The sequence below is a fragment of the Amphiura filiformis genome, chromosome 3 (genome assembly GCF_039555335.1).
Source record: "Amphiura filiformis chromosome 3, Afil_fr2py, whole genome shotgun sequence".
NCBI classification, from domain to species: domain Eukaryota; kingdom Metazoa; phylum Echinodermata; class Ophiuroidea; order Amphilepidida; family Amphiuridae; genus Amphiura; species Amphiura filiformis.
Genome location: NC_092630.1, coordinates 73,139,979 through 73,160,326, shown reverse-complemented (window position 1 = coordinate 73,160,326; position 20,348 = coordinate 73,139,979). Strand labels below are relative to the sequence as shown.

Sequence of the window (20,348 nt, the reverse complement as noted above, 5' to 3'; positions counted from 1 at the left end):
ATAGACTCTATGGGCCGGTTTCTCGAAGCATGGCTAGTTGTCAGTTAGGCCTATTCTTATACCCTACCCTAAGTTGAGTGACCGGCCCGGGGACATATCAACTACCGGGGTATGGGTCTAAAACATCACGGAATTAAACAGAACTTACATGTGTCGGGCAGGCTATACATCATTTCACATGTAAATAATCAATCGATCAATCCTCGGAAGTTCAACTTCTAAGAGGGATGTACGGGAACTTAAATTACCATGCTTACTGGAAGAATCAACATATCAATCACTCAATCAATCGATCGATCGATCAATCAACCAACCAATCAATCAATCAATCAGTCAACAAAAATAATCAATCAATCAATCAACATATCAATCAACCAATTAATATCAAAATATCATTTGTATTAAAAATATTTTTAAAAAGAATTTATCCACTGCCTAGGCCTATATAATTATGCAGCGAGATAAAATTAGGCGGGGCTGTGCAATAAGCCCGGGGGTAAAATTATCAAACGGCCTGACAAAAATCGTTTTTGTACTGTATTTTACGGCAACCCATGAATGTGTGCCAACTGAAATCACTTTCCCCTCTATCGGCTTACTAAAAATTAATTAATTAATTAATTAATAAATAAATAAATAAATAAATAAATAAATAAATAAATAAATAAATAAATAAATAAATAAATAAATAAATAAATAAATAAATAAATAAATAAATTAATTAATTAATTAATTAATTAATTAATTAATTAATTAATTAATTAATTAATTAATTAATTAATTAATTATTTATTTATTTATTTATTTATTTATTTATTTATTTATTTATTTATTTATTTATTTATTTATTTATTTATTTATTTATTTATTTATTTATTTATTTATTTATTTATTTATTTATTTATTTATTTATTTATTTATTTGTTTGTTTAATTAATTATTGATTTTAATTTACTTATTTCCTTATTTGGTATTTTCCCGACGGGTCCCTTCAAAATACTAGTAGTGTCCCACCGACTGTCCGTCGTTTTCAACGAGCGTTCTATGTGTAGTCGAGACTAATTTATTTGCCGAACGCTTGATATATCGGCTAATCTGATTGGACAATCATCTCTATTTTCAAACTTATTTATATTTCCGATCGTACGTCCCGCGAAGTACAAAAAGGGTGAATTTTGGAGATAATTTGGGTTCCTTTTATCACATTTTGCCGGATAGCCATCTTTAAACTTGGTAAGACACTAATTTTCAAACATAATTATGTAATTCTAAGTGAAAAAACGTGTTTGTTCGGTCAGAAATTCTTCATTAAATTATGTAACGCGATTCGGGAATGTCATCACATAATGCACTGCCGAATTCGACAGGCTTGTACTTTCTTGTTCTTCTGCTTCTGGTGGTGGTTACTGCAAATCTCCTCAATCGTGGGATGTATAATGCAGGCGCGACTGAGCAGACGAAGATTAGTCTATGATTAGTTTTTGAAATGTGCCCCCTTGATGACGTCCTCAATGTTTAACTTTTTATGCATGTATATTATATGTATGAGCCTGAACTGAAGTTTTGACTTTGTCACTGTTGTTTCATATGATATATGCAATGTATGCTAATAATAATATGAGTTCTTACCATGCTACTACCGTAATACTATAATCAAATTAAGTAATTCTTGGCCAAACTGGAACACTGTGAACGCTAGTAGCTCCGCGATAAACACACACGAATATAGCGCGGTACCGAAGAAAGTATACATGCGCCTTTACACTCATGCACTGCGTACACGCTTTAGTACACTACATTGACGCAATTCGCAACGCGCATGTTCCAGTTTGGCCAAGAATTACTTAATTTGATTATAATAGTAATACTAAGTACATGTATGTAATAGCTAAAATAGTAATTTCTCGATCATGAGCATGTGAGACAATGAATGATGTACTGTGTGCAATGCTAGGGACAGGCATAAAAATTTCAAATTAATTCTTTTAACATGAATTGTTGTTTATTGGAAGAGAGAACTTCTCAGAAACAATTTGACACCAAAACCAATCTTCTACTGTATTGCTTTAAGTGAAGTTATAACGAAATTACTGTCGGAACATTGCCATTGGGCCATTTTCTCTGACTCTTGAGTCTGATAAGACTTACCATAGGAGTGCATGGGGGGACTTGTCAATTTTTTTTTTCATTTTTATTTTATCTAATTTTTGTTGAATATTATGTATGTTATCATTTCCAACACATCTGTGAAATTTTGTATGAAAATTCAATTTTTAAGGTGGTTAAAATGTGATTTTTGTGCTAATTTTGGTTAAATTTTGCCATTTTTCAGCCATTTTGGGCCCATTTTAGGCAAAAACAATGATTTTTCCCAAGCGATAACAAAAAAGTCCTTCCTCCCAGCAAATAAGTAAACTGGAATTGTTATGTGAAAAGGATGAAAGTTTTTGTCAAACCATGTTTCCCTTTTGTCAGAAAATGAATTTTGGGTCAAAATAGAATTTTTTCCCAAAAATGCCCCTTTTTGACCCCTTTGTTGACCAAAACAGTGATTTTCACCAAGGCATATCTCACAGAAAAAAATATTCAAAAGTGAAGTCAATGTTGCATTCTGCTTCCTAAAGCATTGAATCTGTTGTCAATGCAAACTAGAGCATCTGAAAATGATTCATTTTGGTTTTATTCATCATTTTCTCCAAAAATGGTGTTTTCAGTGGCACAAAATGGCACAGATTTACATAGGGCTTTATTATCAAGTAAAATAAATAGCGCCCTCACTCAGATGTGCCTGTCCCTAGCAATGCGTAATGTTGCAATTTTAATGGAATAACACAATAGCGCATTCATTTGTGCACGCACAAGAAATAGCGCGGTACGGTTAACCCATGAACCAGGCTTCCCGTTAGTGTGCGACTTTTGCGTCATTACGTTCAGACGGCAGACACGTATAAAAATGTGGACGCAAGTTTTAGATGGCTGATCAAGTATTTTGCGTCCATGTCACATGCATGTGGAGTTTGTGGACGCAGACAAAACTTAAAAATTTAATCATTAATTGATGATTAAAATAAGAAATTTCTATTCTTTTATATTTTCAAAATAATAAAAGCCCCAAAATTTTGACCCACCTGCTAAGAATTGAAGTAAATTCTGCAATATTTGTAAATGCAATGTCAGGAAATCATGCACTATTTGCATGCTTTCCGTAGCGATCGCTGTTTGATGGGGAAGTCCCAATTGATGAAATTGACACTTTGTTAAGTTTGTTTACTTGACATGCTTGAAGCATGAGCTGGACTGACGAAATGCGGTTAACATGCGCAGCCCTCGAATTAACCCACGGCACCCACAGCATAATGCCGTGGGTGCCCATCCCCATTGCCGTAATGCCCTCATGTCCTTTAGCTTTACCGACGGCAGTCACTTGTTGTGCCCTCTAATAACAGACTTTGCGCATGTTTTTGCAGCTGTTTCTGACCATGTATCGGACCAAAACTGACACGGAAATGAGAAAAATTGTCATAGCGACTGGAGATGAAATATCACAGCGAAAATGCACTTTTATTTTATTTTATCAGTCAACATTTGATGAGGTGTAGGGGTTGTCGTTCTGATCATGGCATGCCGCGGCGTTCCCGGTATGATTGATCGTGAATTTCAGATGGACACACAAAAACCCGTCTGGACGCAAGTTTTTGCAACCTTGTCAGCAAACTTGCGTCACACACGGACGCACATTTTTAAGCCTTAACGGGAACCCTGACACCTTTAAAGAAGCGTGTGAGGTAAACGTTGTACGCTCGGCGCTATTGTCATTCATTTTGTCATTGTGTGCCAATGATCGAGAAACTATTATTTTAGCTATATAACATGAACATCGGGTGATAATCTTCTTAGTGCCTACCTGATATGTACATACATGTATGAGTATTATCGCACTTCGTACAGACAAGTTGTACCGTACTTATTTTTTTACTCTGGAACCTAGAGTAGATTTTTGAAGTACAGTCAATAGTACCGGGATGATCCCCTGCTGTTTTCAAATAGCCTGTGATGTTCTTTATGTGCACACTGCATTAATGTCAGAAATACATGTACACGGGACCGAACCGACGGCTTAAAGTGCCCTCCGTAACCTCTAAGCAAGTAGAGTGAAGTGCCTTGCTCAAGGACACAAAGAGCCAGCCGAGCTCATGGCGGACCTCAGATTTCTAACCCTCGACCCTTGGATTCACAGTCCAACGCCTTAACCGTTCGGCCAAGGGTGAAATTAAGCGGAGAGGGGAGCCGTTTGGCCCCAGAAACTCTGCAATGGGCCCTGGTTCCATCTCATTTGTAGTTGACACAGGGGACACTTTTCTTACAAAACTTGCCCCCTGGATACAAAAAAATACCAAATTTTAAAGCAGATAGTGCTTATTTAACTCATCCTGCATTATCAGCATATATCTTTATTTTTATTGGGCCCCTTGGTAATTGGAAGTGGCCCCTGGTTTCTTCAAATCTTGGTGAACCAGGGGCCACTTTTTCTCCCAAGTGGCCCTGGTTCAACTCTCTTATTTTCACCCTTGCGCTCGGCCACACTCCCCTCTTCCATTACATTCAGCATGTTCAGCAAATCTATTCCATTCAGCAAATGTTCTTGGGAATAGTGAATATTTGTAACAGTCTTTTAAGGGCTGGGGTATGAACGTTTGGACAGTATTTATTTTGGGACATTAGAGCACATCAGACATATCGAATTGCATTCTGAATATGAAGAATGTCATTCTGATATCAAATAATTTTGATTTTTTGAAATTCGCAATTTAATACACATTTTATGGCAAATCGTTAAAAATTGATATTTTTGATATTTAACAGTACTTGAAGTAAACTTTATAAATCTGATGATTTATACTTAAAGTGTATGTAGGTGGGATGAAAAGCCGACGATCAATTGAAAATTTTGACCTTTCGTATTGAAGATATGGATTTTTTTCCCAACACAAAAAAAAATTAGGTCTTTTGGGGAAAAAATCCATATCTTCAATATGAAAGGTCAAAATTTTCAATTGACCGTCGACTTTTCCTCCTGCTACATACACTTTAAGAATATATCATTAGATTTATATAATTTACTCGAGGACTGTTATATATAAAAATTTGAAAAATATCAAATTTTTATAATTTGTCATAAAATTTGTATTATATTGTGATTTTTAAAAATGAAAATTATTTGATATCAGAAAGACATGCTTCAGTATTCAGAATGCAATTCGATAGGTCTGAGGTGCTCTCATGTCCCACAAAAAATACTGTCGAAGCGTGATAAACGCTCATTTTGGATCCCTTAAAGTGAAGGTATTTTGACAAATGCAGTGGAAGCTTGTTTTCTTGTGGTATGATCGCATGATCGAGAAATGTATCTAAATATTATCCACATGCACAACGACACAATAGTTTTAAGCATCAATTTTGCATTTTTTCAAAAAAATTTTTTTAATTTTTAATTTTTAATTTATAGACCATAACTTTATTGTTATTCAAGGTTGGAACCAGAGAAAAAACTGCTATTAAAAAACAACAAAAAACAACTACAAGTTCTGAGGTTTTTATTCAAAGCTGGATGAAGTTGTTGAAAATCAAGGTGTGATTTATGGCTTCCAAAATCATATTTTCCTCTGGTGCTTACTGCTAATATTACTGTGATTCATGTATTATGTGGCTACTTTAAAAGTTCTTTTGAATTACTCTTTCTTTCTGCAACTCAAGGTCAAGATGGCAGACACGAATGGGACGTTTGCAGATTTTTCTGATGACGATGACACCCAAGACATCAACTTGGATGATTTGGATGACCTGCCATCCAAAGACCCCATTGTGAAGAATCTCAGCAGTGAATTCATAGTGGAACCCACTCCCTCCAAGATAATGACAAGGCAGAGTGTGTCACACAATAGGGAGCACATGAAAGTATACCTGCGCATCAGGCCATTTACAGACAAGGAAATCGACAAAGGAGAATCACAGGTTAGTTCTAAGGTTGGGACACTTTTCTCAAACAAGCATTGATTACGGTAACACAAGTTATTTTTCATTACATGAATGAAAATGTTGATTACCGGTACGGTACCTGGTAAGTAACCACAAAACGCAGTGAAAAATGACTGCTGTGCTGACTATACCACAAACTCAAAATCCTACAGGAGTTTGCGGTAGATAGTGATGGTAAGGGTCGAAGTAGAGTCAGGTAGTTACTTGATATGGTAATTTTGTTATCTACTGGTATTTAATTTAAACACCACAAATTATCAATATAGCAGTCAATGCCTGACCACCACAAGAAGAAAGTGTTTTTAGATAAAAAAAATGGCAATAGGGCACTGCCTGCAATGGCATGAACATGTTTTCGAAACAAAAGTGGGGGCCAGGGCCTCCATTCCCACAACTGCTCAAAACAGAGTACATTGTTACTGTTGCGGAACTATAAAAACCAACAAGGACTTTAAGCCACTTGACTGCCACAGTACACCGCATACTGACAAGTAGTAGTACAACATTCCCCAGAAATGACTGATTTGAATTTAACTGGCAAGGGAGTGAATGCTAAAATGACATGTATGCATTTTCTTCCATTCATTTCAGGATGCAATGAAGGTAAACACTCCAACCTGTCTCATCATGCAAGCACCAAAAGACAGCTTTGCCTTCAAGAGTAGCCAGCGAGGTTTTGGCGACATGTCCCACAAATTCACCTTCACCAGGATATTTGGAGAGGAGACAAATCAGAAGAGTTTATTTGATGACACTATGCTGGGAACGGTCAAGGACTTTGTTGATGGACAAAACTGTTTGGTGTTCACGTATGGAGTGACAAATGCTGGAAAGACGTACACAATTCAAGGTAAGGTATCCATGGGAATTGGACATGACTTTTAAAGTGAGTGAGAGGGATCCTAACCTACAAAAGAGAGTGATGAGTAGCTTACCGTACCTCAAACAAATAAATAATGATGGTTAAATTTTTTAAGTCTCAGTGGCAGTGCTGTGCAGCCAGTTGAGTTCCAGGCTCCTTTTTATAGTTTAATATGATTGTGCACTTCATATGGGCAATAGCAAGATTGATTCTTGATTCTCTGTACAAACCTGTAGTACTGCACCTGTTTTTGGTATGCTCTTTGCAGTGTCCTGAGAATATTGTAAAGTATTTTTAAGGCCAAATTTTTCGCTAGTAAAAATACTAAATATTATTTCTACTGACTCATGCCCCACTAGCTACGGCCATAATCCCTTGGTTCATCTCACAATAAGGGTATATTTTCGTTGTCTATCGCTTGCAGATGAAAATATCGGGTTTTTCTATATCAAATCATTGAATGTGCACGTTTTTAAAATTTTGTACACGTTGGACTTTTCACTCTGCATTTGAAGGGATACGGAAAGTGTGTGAACTAGTAAATGTGTTATTTGTGTGTGAAAGTAAACACTGATGTGGAATATAAATTACTTTGTAATAATTATTAGTGTCTGACCGATCAGGTCCTTATCTGAATCGGCCGATTGACCGATCAATTCCCTCTTTGATCTGCCGATTCGATCACCGATTACCAATTCCCCAATTGTAAACAATGGCTGCCATCGCTGTGAGTAAATTTCACCCGTATGTTGAAAGGGTACTTGTACAAGTACGATACGCAAAGTATTACCATATAATTATGTATGCTCTGAGCACAAAAAACACACTCCCGTATTAATTTAAAATACTTAATTTGACCATGTTTATTATCAGTTCAATTTACCTTTTCCCCCTGATGTCCGAGTCCGTCGAATCATTCGATCGATCGCCCCATTTTAATATTGTGTTTACGTTGAAGTCAGTGTGAGTTTTGCACTACGGCCCGTAGCTCTCTCAATCTGACATGCACGTGTTTAACCGGAAGCACAGCACTGTGACCGGAAGTAAGAACTACGTAGTTCTTACTTCCGGGTCACAGTGCTGTGCTTCGGTTAAAACACATGCATGTCAGATTGAGAGAGCTACGGCCGTGCAAAAAACACACTGACTTGAACAATATGATTATAGGTTTATCGCCTACAAAGCTTGTTCTTTTGCTAAATTTCGCTTGATTTAACTAGTTTATTTGAAGAAATATACCAATAAATGAATACTTGTAAAAGCTTCAACAATTACTTTCATGATATTGGGTGATCGGTGCATTACTTCGGCGGATGAAGGAAAAATCGGCCGATGCAGATCACTACCGGTAAGCTAATAATCGGCCCGATTCGGAAGCTACCGATCAGATCGGTCAGTCTCTAATAATTATATATGCAATGCATTAAAATTGTTCCATGTTATTTCTTCTATGCAACAGGAACTCCACAAGATGGGGGCATCCTACCACGAGCCCTTGATGTTGTTTTCAACAGCATCGAAGGTCGCCAATTCCATAATATGCGTCTTAAACCTCGTTTATTCTGTGATGTGGTAAGGTTAAATGACAAGCAGATAGCCAGGGAGGAAGATATAAAAAAGAAAGTGCTGGCCTTGGCAGAATGTGAACCTCCAAAACAAGTGAGTGCTGTAAAAAAATCTTCATTTATATTATGCAGAGGCCAAGCAATACAATAGTTTTTCCCCGTAGTGTAATGTGACTTTGTCATTGAAATAAATAGAAGTTCCAGTGATTTTATGATCTAGACTTACAGAATAATACGCTCAGTACCCTACCCCCAAAACACAATTCTGTGTGCGTTTTATGTTGTTTGTTTGTTTTCAGTGTTAAATACCTACTAGTTGTAGTTGAAGATAAAAATGACCTTAAGTGATTTAATTAGAGAATATTCGCTGGCATCCATGCTCAAAATATTGGACCTTCCTGTCTACCACATGGTAGAGGATAGTAAAAACAAAAATTCATATCATTTATTCTCATTCTTAGTCGGTTAAATATCATAACTAAAGACTTAGTTACCATCATAAAAACTCCCTTTTTCTGAAATGAATCTCGTTCATGTATTACGTTCTAGAATGCACTATACTTGTGACTCGACAAGTGTGTTCCCCGACACCGTGTGATAGATGGCATGTCATAAACCAATGAAACTCAGCGCTTACAAGCTAAACCACAGCCACTGACTAAGTAAAGATGGGTGGTCTGATCCTATCATATTATGTGTCTAATTTTCACCCAAATATTCTTATCCCAAGTGATGAGTTATGTAATCATAGAGCAATGGTTTGGATATTTGAAGCAGAAATGTGTATAGCAGTGGCCCATATTTTATAGAGCAGTACATGCTTTTGGGGTGGTACACAACACTACTATCCATTTGGCCGCTTCCTTGAGGCAGACTATGTTTCAGTTTCTTCACATGTGTACAGATGCACCCTCTTTGATCACAACATGTAAACACACAAATTCTTTGAGTCAACATACTTGATACTGCATCCACTGCAGCACCCACTGAGGTCATTGCCTTGAGGGAAACCAAATGGACTGTCTCTTCATGTTCATACCAAAAATATATTTGATAAAAATTTTAAATCTGACTAGAAAAGACATGAGTGAATGTTTCTGAACAATAAAGTTGACCAAGGAAGTTTGTCTATACTATGTTTTTGCATTGTTACCTTCAGATTGATAAAACAATTGATAAAACGATTGATAAATCTGCTCAATATATGGAAGGAGACAGTATTGCAGAATCAGACACATCCAAAGGATCGCACTATTCCACAGCCACTGAGGAATCTGTTCTCTCAGAGAGCAGCCAAGATGTCAGCAAGCTTATAGATGGTAAGATATTTGTACATCAGACGCTCTATTCTAGTGAATGGTTTTGGGTCTAACTCTGATGTGATCTTGTAAAATTCATGAAAATTGTGTACCAAAATCAAGATGTGAGATTTTACTGAGGTACTTTGTGGGGAGAAATGCAGTAAAAGTGCAATAACAAAATGTTTGTTTCTCAAGCCTAATTGCATCAAGCCAGTTTCATGAGCTTCTGGCCATAACACTGGCTTTTCACCAATATGCCAATGAATCAGATGCTAAGAATCCCCTGTGAGACAAAACAAAATAGTACCTGGGTGATGAACTACATAATTATAGGTTCCTAGTCTTACCAATACCATTGTCATGCCATGTTAACTGTCACAACCCAAAGCAAAATGCAGTTAGATACCAGTAAGTGAATGTCTACTGAATGATCTGTTACTGTTTAATTTGAACAGTTAATCTTTCCAAAATGCAGGGGGGGCCGGCCAAGATTGGCTCAATTTTGACGTTGTCATTGGTTTTACACGTAAACACAAAAATGTCTCAAATTATTCCAAAACTGTACGTATGTTATTAAGCACTATTTTATCAGTCTAAATCCGTTGAGGTTCGCCAGTGAACCTCATTGTAAGTACTGTTTTTTTAATTTATGTATGAATAACGCACGATATATGTTACGATATATACTGAAAATTTCCCTTACGTGTATCAATGAGTTTACGTGGTGTAGTGGTTACTGGATCTACGCATACATAAAGGGTCCCGAGATCGATTCCCATCCCGGCGATGATTGAAAGTTTTTTCTTCTTCTTTTTCTTTGAATTTAAAATTATTTATTTTCATGTGAAAATGTATATATTGCACTGGGAAATATATTTTGTGCATTTTTTTTCTGTAATAGGGCCACCCAGCCAATAGAGCTAAAAACGGATCTTGGCTCCGGGAAAAAATAATTGCGTCCATCGTGCAGGCAGTGTTGCCGTCATATTGTCTGTTTTGTTTACGCTTTTGGCTGTTGCCACATTGAATAATGTAGTCCACCATCGTCTGCCAAAATGCTTTGTATACCTTGCTCTAATACAACTACTTCTAACCTGCTGCTCTGTAACTTTGTTTACATTTCGACAGGCATCCCCAATGTGTGGGATGACATTCGTTCAAGGATACCAGACGACACATCCATAGATGTGGAGGCCCAGGGTCCCATCAAGTTCTCCATCTGGGTGTCATTTGCTGAGATTTACAATGAGTACATCTATGATCTCCTGGAGGAGATCCCTAAGGGCAAGAAAGCCAGGCGTCAACCTCTCAAACTGGCAAGCGACAAGCATGGATCCATCTACATCAAAGGTAATAAGTAGTTGACATAAATCCCAGATGATACATCTATGGATGGGTAAGGTCCCATCAAGCTCTGTATCTTGTATCTTTTGCTGAGTTTAAAACATCTAACATATCATAGAGGAGATCTGTCAGGGCTAGAAAGCCACGCATCAACCTCAACCTGAAAGCATGTCTAAATACTAAAATCTGCATGCCACAAAGCTAGCCAAACCAGCTTTTATTTTATTTTATGTATTTATTGTTGAGCGATTATTCATGGATGATTTAAAAATATTGTGAAAATTACAATTTTGTAACATTGTAATTCGGGAAATTAAAATTCTGCATAATGTACCTTTATTTATTAACTTATTTTAAAACAAGATATGGTTGATCAACAAATGTCAAGAAAATTAATTGCCACTGATTATAGTGCTTTTTCAAACTGTTGAGAGATGTGATGTTGACATTTTGGTTGTTTCGAAAATGGTTGTAATCATCAATCATCTTGGATGTCCCATTGATTGTTTCATGTGACATCTCTATAATTACTGTTTGTATCCGTAGTTGACACATTGTTATGTACACCTTTGTTTCCAGGTTTGAAAGAAATACAGGCGGACAATGCAGATGAGGCCTACAGGATACTGAAAATTGGTCAGAACAATCGCAGCATAGCATCAACTAAACTCAACCAGTGCTCTAGTAGAAGGTATGTTGCTCTTGTCTTGAAACAAAGCTATTCATTTAGTATAGATGTAGGTCCTGTAAAGACCAGGGGCACAGTGGCTCTGTGGTAAGGGCTTCTACTCAAATGAGGTAGTAGGTGTGCTGACCAGCTTGGGGTACATTTTCTAAAACACTATAATTGTTAACAGTTGAATTCCACCTAAATGTAACATTATTTAAGATGGGAAAGGGTCTGAGAAAAATAGAAATTATATGGCAGGATTGCAAAATGTATCATCACCTGTGCCAGACCTCCAAATAAGCACAAATTTATGCAGGGCCCTCATGTTTTTGTCAGGCATGATGTGTACAAAACGTTGAGGGCCCTCCATGAAATCTTAGGCCCTCACATATTTCTAAGAGCATTTTAGCCTGAGGGCCCAGGCCTGCCCTATGTATGTATTCTCACCATCTGTTTGTTCGTTATTTACAGCCATTGTATATTTAGCATCAAGATTCTGCGAGTTGTTGATGTTGATGATCCACATGTAGCAAGAGTGAGCAAGTAAGTACCAAGATGTTGGTTTCATTTTATATCTCATTTCATATCTCATTACACATAGGTTGATCGACAGTTGGTATACAGGTATTCTCACCTAGTCTGAGGTGAAGTTATCCGTGTACCAAATGTAAACTCAGGTAGTCCAGTGGTATAACTCTTGAGCGGTAATCGTGAGGTCTGGAGTTCAAACCAGATTTTTTCTGTTCTCTCAATTTATTATGTCAGTTTGCCCAAGCTTCAGATAGTTATTTTGAATACTTGTCAGAATAAGCTGCTTTTATATCATAAACACTTGTGAATAGACCGATTGAATGTGGAACCAAATGGAACTGACATGGGTTGTAAATGCTGGCTATATTGTAATGTGAATGTAACTAAACATAAAATAATTTGTATAACCTGCTACATGTGTTTTTTGTTACAAATACCTGTAAAAAGCACAAGTTACAGTGGAAACTCACTATAACGAAGTTGTCAGGGACAGAGAAATTAGTTCTTTATATCCAAATTTCGTTATATCAGGGTTGTAAAAACAATAAATAACAAAAGAATTTTGTATCTTGGTTCTAGAAAAATACTTCTTTATAACAGGGTTTTTCTTGTATCAGATTTCGTTATAATGAGGTTTTACTGTAATTTTATATTGTGCAGTAAAATACAGTAATTAAGATAAAGAAAATGTTTCATTTCAGACTGTCATTTTGTGACCTGGCTGGCTCAGAACGTTACACAAGGACTCACAACACAGGAGAAAGACTGAAAGAAGCTGGAAATATCAATACTTCACTACTCACACTGGGCAAATGTATACATACACTGAGATACAACCAAAATCATCCCAAGTAAGTATGGAACTTACTAAAACGTTATGAATTTAATGGTGAAGGAACAATGGGAGAAGAGAGAGAGGGATCAGAGAGAGGGGGTGTGGGGGAGATAGCTAGAGCCATACAGATTGAGATACAAAGATACATGCCCAGAACATCAAGTAAATATAGGCCTGTTTGATGCTTGTCATTGTAAACCAGTGGAATTCCCTAGAACTCTATTGGGGGGGTCCCTGTTTACATCATTAAGTGCACAATATTATACTAGTAGCTTTATATGCTATTATCTTTTTTATTAGTCTTGTGTTTGCAGATTTGATCCACATCGAAAACTTACTCAGCCAACTCCAGACTCTATTGTATGTAATGTTACGTTTTTACATTTCACTGCAGGGCCCATCCTAAGATCATTCCGTTCCGTGAGAGCAAGTTGACCAGGCTATTCCAGAGTTTCTTCCTTGGTAAAGGCAAAGCACATATGATAGTCAATGTCAATCAGTGTGCCTCTGGCTTTGATGAAACCATGCATGTACTCAAGTTCTCTGCCATAGCTAAACAGGTATGTTGTGAAACAAGGTAAAAAGAAATCTTATACATTTTATTGCTGTCTTTATTGCTTAATCCTGTTTGACCAGGAAAGTTTCATGACCCCAGTTTTGAGATCATAGCCCTAAATGGGGTTGTAACCTGCAGGTTGGAAACCTCTGCCATAGGTATAGTTATAGTCACCTGAACAGCATTTAAAAAGTATGCTAAATTATACATGGTGGAAAGGTAGTTTTTGGCAGGAAAGGTCACACAGGGGTCAAATTTCAAAATGACTCCAATCATTTTAAAAACTAAAAACATCTCTATAATGCATATTCATACACTCCTAGATAGTGAAAACCAATCAGTGCATAAATATTGTATAATTGCACGGGCGCGCTCTCCGCGTTCATTTTTCTTGCGGGTGGATGCATTTATATTTGCTTGCATTTTCCAACATTTTAATGACAATTTTGTTATAAAACTAAAAGTAGCGAAAATCATGTGATTTTTTTCTTGTGTATGAAATAGGTTAATAAATGCGTATCACTTGTTGCTCGAGAAATTGTACAAAATAATGCACTTGTACTGAGATGTTGATGCGTCTAATACACAAACATCTCAGTACGCATGCATTATTTTGTACAATTTCACTCCCAACAAGTGATAGGCATTAATTTTAAACCTATAAACAGTGACCAAAATTCTTTTTAGATTGACTGGACTATTCATTTTCCCTTCCATGTATAGGTGACTACAGTGACCTCCAAGCTTGACAACAAATGGAAAGAGCTGCCTCGCAAGTTGGCCTCTGCACGCGCTGTGTCAATGGTGATAAACCAATCAGCCAATACCAGCAAGACTTCTTCAAGAGACAACAGGCCGTCCATCGCCTGGGCAACACCAGGCACTGCCAAGGCTGTGGCTGAAGAACTTGGAGAAGAATTGGAGATGATAGAGGAGAGTGTACTGGAAACGGAAGAAGAAGATGAGGGAGACGATGTGGATGTTACGCCAATGGGAGATCGATCTTCCTTTGCAAATGATGAAACAGTAACGGTATGTAAAAGTCATATGCAACTCAAATTTTGAAAGGAACTGTTAGGCACATCTGATTCAATGATAAATAAAAAATAAAATATATATATTAGGACAACTGGTCCACTGTTTCACCTTGGACCAGTTGAGTTTGCAATTAGAGTTGGCTGTGTTTTACAACTTGCCTGCCAGCATTTGCAGCTTGCCTGAGGGATTTACAGCTGGACTTATCCAATGGATTACGGTCTTGCACTTTGAGCCTGTTACATGTATTGTATACAGCTGGGTGGAGTGAGGCAAATGTGACAAAGCCTGGCAATTGTAAATATTAAAAGCCATAATTTACGAAACTTTTAAAACAGAAGCCCATTTTCAATCTATAGCTGAATAAATGGGCACATTCCTTCAACATGAATCTGATAAATTTTCTAAGTGTATTTTAAGCATTGCCATAAACACCACATGTATCAAAGGAAAATATAAAATGGTAAGGTGTAGGACAGTAGTGCACTATATGTTGACCTGGTGGTATCTAAGGCAAACTCAAGCTATACATTAATGGGTCGTTTTGTACTTATTGTCTCACATAAAAGTGATGTATATTTAATTCATGATGATGGTTTTTGCGTCATCCTTTTGATTGTCCTATAACCTACCACTGTATGGAGCTTCATATTGGTTTTGTTGCTATTAGAATAATTGCAGTAATTGGTATTTGATAACGCAATATCAAATATTTATCTTCATCATGATTGCTCTGTCAACTCTTGTCAGGGCTTATCATCAGTCAGTCTAGAATTATAGAGCTTGCACCCACCTTATAATTCAATTTCCATCTCTCTCTTCTCCAAATATCAGAGATTGAAGAAAGTAGTAGATGTTTTGAAATCGCAACTGGTAGAAGAGAAGCAGAAGATGCTGAACCTTGAGATGAATCTGAGGGAAGAAATCTGTGTGGAGATGGCTCAGCAGATTGTACAGATTGAAGAGGATTACAAGTAAGTGTAGATGTTTTCAGCAGCTCAGCACAAATCTTGGCCAAATTACTGTAGATATAGATGTTGAGTGCAAAGTAAACAAACACACCACAACCAATTACACATTGGTGACAGCATGTTTATTTAACATGTAGTACTTGAAGGTGTATTGAACGTGATCCACTGCATATTCATTCATTTCATTTGACTGCGGAGCAGGCGACTATAATGTTTCTCCAAGCACCATGATCAGACCTGCCAACTGTCCCTCATTTTGGGTTTTCCAAAGTGAAAAAGACGGACAGTCCTGTTTTCTGAAAATTTCAGTGATGGCAAATTTAAATGTAAGAAGCAGGAAATGATGCAAATTTCACTTTACATTTTGCTATAGAATTCTCTTTAGTCTATTGTGATAAATTTAGACCTGCAAAACCTTCCCTGAATTCTGAAAGTGTTGCACACCTCAAGTTTTTGAATTTGTGGATTCATGGTTTGTGTACATTTACAAGATTTTGGTCTCAATGTCCCTCATTCTGAGTGACTACGGTAGGTTGGCAGGTCTGCATGATCCATAACTACAGTTTTAGCAGCTCGTAATTGGCGGGCCTTGTAACATCTCGGATTAATGTCAATATATTTGATTTGGTAAATTGTCTTGTGACATCTCGCCAGAGGTATCGCAAATTATTAATTGAAGTCACATACTTTGTCTTTCTTTAACACACAAAATAAAGACTAAACAGGTCAACTATATCATGGGTCTAGGTCTACTTTGCGACGTAGTGACAAAAGCCTAATAATTCCCGCCGATTACGAGCTGGTATGCCCAGCAACTTGTGTATATGTGAGGCAGATAGCTTGTCGTTTGTCACCCTGGTCTCCTTTTGCCATGTGCATGTGATGGAATATAAAGGAGCATATATATGCTGAAACTAAACATTATACTTCTTGCACTTCAGATGAGCATATTGCATATTATATGATTTATTATTTCTTAGTCTCAATTTCACCAAATTTGGAAGATATAACTTTTGTGTATCAATTCTGATCCATTCCATTTTTGTTTGCAGTGAACGCCTACGTGAGGAGCAAGAGTTTGCTGAAGAGAAGTTTGAGAGAAAGCTTGAGCTGTATGCCAAATCAGTGAAGAAAGCAAACAAGAGACGCAAGAAAGATGACGATACTGAAGACGACGAATACATCTCCAGCTCCCTCTTGGCAGCGGAACAAGTTAAAGTTCAGGTAATGGATGGTTTCTTTGCAAAATAAACGAAATATTAAAAATGTCTTGAAGTCAAGAAAAGATGTTTTCTTTCAAAATGATTCCAATGAATAATCAAGATTTGAAGCAGTGTTTGGTAAGAAGTTTATTGTAGTTTGAATTGAAATTTTTTCTGTGCAGTCATGCTGCTGTGGGGGGATTATGTGATCAGTTTAAGGGCAGAGTAATGGGAGAGAACATGGACCTTTTCGAGCATCATTATTTCTGAATTATATGTACAAAGTATATAAAATTATACATTTTTGGAAAGGCAATTGGTCAAGGAATCTCATGGTGATGTCAGATTTGTTCAAAAATCTCGAGTTTTTGAAAAAATCACAAAAATTCACGCACACGACGCGAATCGCGTGCGTAATCACAATATTTTGCATTCGCGCATTTCTGACTTATTATTTCACACCAATTTACTAAGCTGTCTTGAGCCATGTGACTTTTTAGAGTTGAAAAGAGTGAAATAAATCAAGCAAAAATAAGAGTAAATATTAGCAAGTTGTATGTTATCAGTTTCAAGTGAAAGAATACATCTTAGTATTGATAAATAACTGGCCTTAACATGGGTCAGAGGGAAGCATGACCTAGTGGTGTTTGCACTCTAATACACACAAGAAGATGGTATGGGGGAATCTATAAAGGAGATCCCAAGGATTGTAATTTCTGCCCTATGTGCATGACTTTTCTTGGTTGGGTAAAAATGCCCAAAACTTTAGTTTTTATGTATTATTGGTCTTAACCCAAGAACTGCAAGCCCTATGGATATATAGATACGACTATTGGTTTCCTTATTCATTTCCTAGTATAAGTTTCATTGCCCGTTTCTAACTGATCCAAAATCAGAGAAAATGAGGTCACATTTTTTTTCATATTTGAATTTTCATTGCATTCGGTATAAAATGTGCAAAATGTTTTGGCTGTTTGTAATTTGTACCGCACAACTATGATATAAAAAAAGCAGATCTGACAAACCTTATTGAACCATTGTTTACTAAGGTATTGTGTGGTGAACTTAATATTGTATGTTATAAATATTTATATAAAAAAGGTAAACCGATATATACCGACCGACTCTGACTTTGGCGCTTCAAGGACAAGCTGCAATACAAACTTTTTTAGGCCTAAAATCAATGTCTGAATAAGAAAGACATTGCAGTTTTTAGATAAATTACTAAAACTGACAAAATAAGTCTTGTGCCATCTCATGTAAGTGAATAAAATTGTGTGAGTCATCAATTTGTTGCAGGTTCTGACCTAAAAGAGTGATATTTTTTCCTTAATATTCACCAGACCTGTATGCTATATGTGAACCATTTGTTGTTGTACAGGAACGCGATGCAAAGATTGAAGACTTGGAAGAAGTCATCGAGAAGCTGAAATCTGAGAGTGCAAACGATGAGGAAAAGATGAGTGCCCAGGTTAGTAGCAGTGGGTGTCAGAATAAAGTGTGTCTGAACTAGGATCTGCTTATCAAAATAGATCCCCGTTTACATGCTTTGATAAAGCGTTAATGTTACATATGCTTGGGGCAAATACAGAGTGGACACATAATTGATTGATTGATTGATTGATTGATTGATTGATGCATTCATTTTTTCAATCTCAATACACATAATAGTAAGTACAAAGTAATAATATAACATTACAAAATAAATATGTCTACATGTAGAGATGTTGATGCCCCAAAAGATGCAATGTGTGAAGCTTGCGGTACCCAATCTGATAAAATGTTTCACAATTATATAACAACAAGTAATACAAATAAACAAACAAGTTCAAAGATAAGTTGTATTCTGATGGTCTCTATGCTAGCTCATTATGCAGGAAAAATGGTGAATCCGTGAAGCCCCTACTAGTGATGTGGTCGACATGCCTTATGTCGACATAATGTCGACGTCGGCACGTATGCCGACATGTCGACATCAAAAAATCATGTCGACAAAAAAAAATTTTTTTTTTTTTTTTTTTAGTTTTCAAAAAATATTTTTGGCCAGAAAAGCAAGTTATAGGCCCAAACTGACTTGTTATTCAAGGTTGGAAACCAGAAATACTGCTACTAAAAAAAAAAAAAAAAAATGCCAATTTTTTACAAAGTTGGATGAACTTGTACATTTTGATTACCTTTGCTTCTATTGAACAGTCAGGGACACATTGAATTAGTATGCATTGCTAGCTGTTCAATAGAAACAAAAGTAATTCAAATGTACAACTTTTTCCAACTTTGTAAAAAAAATTGGCATTTTTTTTTTTTGAGTAGCAGTATTTCTCTGGTTTCAACCTTGAATAACAAGTCAGTTTGGGCCTATAACTTGATTTTCTGGCTAAAAATATTTTTTGAAAATTAAAAAAAAATATTATTTTTTTAAATTTTTTTTTAGAATTTTTTTTTATGTCGACACACTGTCGACGTCGGTATACGAATTATATCGACATGTCGACAATAAAAAACGGTGCCGACCACATCACTAGCCCCCTACCTGTGAAATGTTAGCATTAGGAGAGAACTTGGTTTCCCAAATAAATTTTGTGGAATGTTAGTTTCTTTGTTAGAAATATGGCTTCCTTTCCTAAAAGTGAATTGTTTGCTCATTAGTTAGTGTCCTCTCTTAAGAAACTGATCCCAAATTAAGAGTGAACATGATAACCATTTCATTGTTGTGCCTTGGGATACTTTTACCTTCTTATGAAGTGAAGTAATTTTGAACTGTTCTTGTACTCTGTTGGTATATTGCTATTCATAAGCAGTTGTCAATAGATTAACTGTTTTGTTTACATTCCTTTTTGTCTTTTTCAGAATCAAACGATAATGGAGTTGCAATCTTTAGTAGAGAACACCAAAACAGCTTTGGAGGAGGCAAACGAGAGGTTATGTACCAAAGAAACACTGCTAGAAGAAGTGCAATCAGACCTTCAAACATACAGAGGTGTGTAATATGCAATCAACTGATGTGATGTGTACATTATATAGGTTGTCTCGAGTTGTTTGTTTGTATTAAAGCCATATTATAGCCAGCCCTCGAATTAAGGATCTGAAGGGGCACGGCAACTTTTTTAGGGCAAGTTGATAATTGCCGTGGATTTTCACTGAAAAGGCAAGGCAGCACGGCAATTTGTAATATTTCAAAAGGGCATCAAGGCAACTGTTGAAAATTTGAGAAGGGCACCAAGGCAATTTTTCAAAAGCGAATAGTTGTTCGAAATATTCACTAACGGTCAAAGCTTGCTAAATATTCGTGAGCAAATTCGTAGCTAGTGTTTCTCGAGCAAGCGAATAGATGCATTACCGTCAGCTGAATTCGACACCAAAGTAAAATATGACTCTCAACTTTACACTAAAAGTCTAAAACTAACCTGATTGCTTAAAAACCTGCTTTATAATAAAAAGCA

At 36.5% G+C, this 20,348-nt stretch overlaps 1 protein-coding gene across 1 annotated transcript in view; it reads left to right on the top strand.

Annotated features, from left to right (window-relative positions):
* The first annotated feature begins 1,121 nt into the window (after positions 1 to 1,121).
* LOC140149101 (uncharacterized) overlaps positions 1,122 to 20,348 on the top strand; it is a 41,908-nt gene continuing 22,681 nt past the window's right edge. The window contains 15 exon segments of the mRNA XM_072171268.1: positions 1,122 to 1,233; positions 5,755 to 6,012; positions 6,628 to 6,886; positions 8,358 to 8,557; positions 9,623 to 9,782; positions 10,893 to 11,114; positions 11,688 to 11,799; positions 12,250 to 12,321; positions 13,011 to 13,160; positions 13,539 to 13,704; positions 14,424 to 14,732; positions 15,570 to 15,709; positions 16,759 to 16,930; positions 18,290 to 18,379; positions 19,756 to 19,885. Of these exon segments, the coding sequence (XP_072027369.1) occupies positions 5,761 to 6,012; positions 6,628 to 6,886; positions 8,358 to 8,557; positions 9,623 to 9,782; positions 10,893 to 11,114; positions 11,688 to 11,799; positions 12,250 to 12,321; positions 13,011 to 13,160; positions 13,539 to 13,704; positions 14,424 to 14,732; positions 15,570 to 15,709; positions 16,759 to 16,930; positions 18,290 to 18,379; positions 19,756 to 19,885 (2,434 nt within the window). The 5' untranslated portion in view covers positions 1,122 to 1,233; positions 5,755 to 5,760.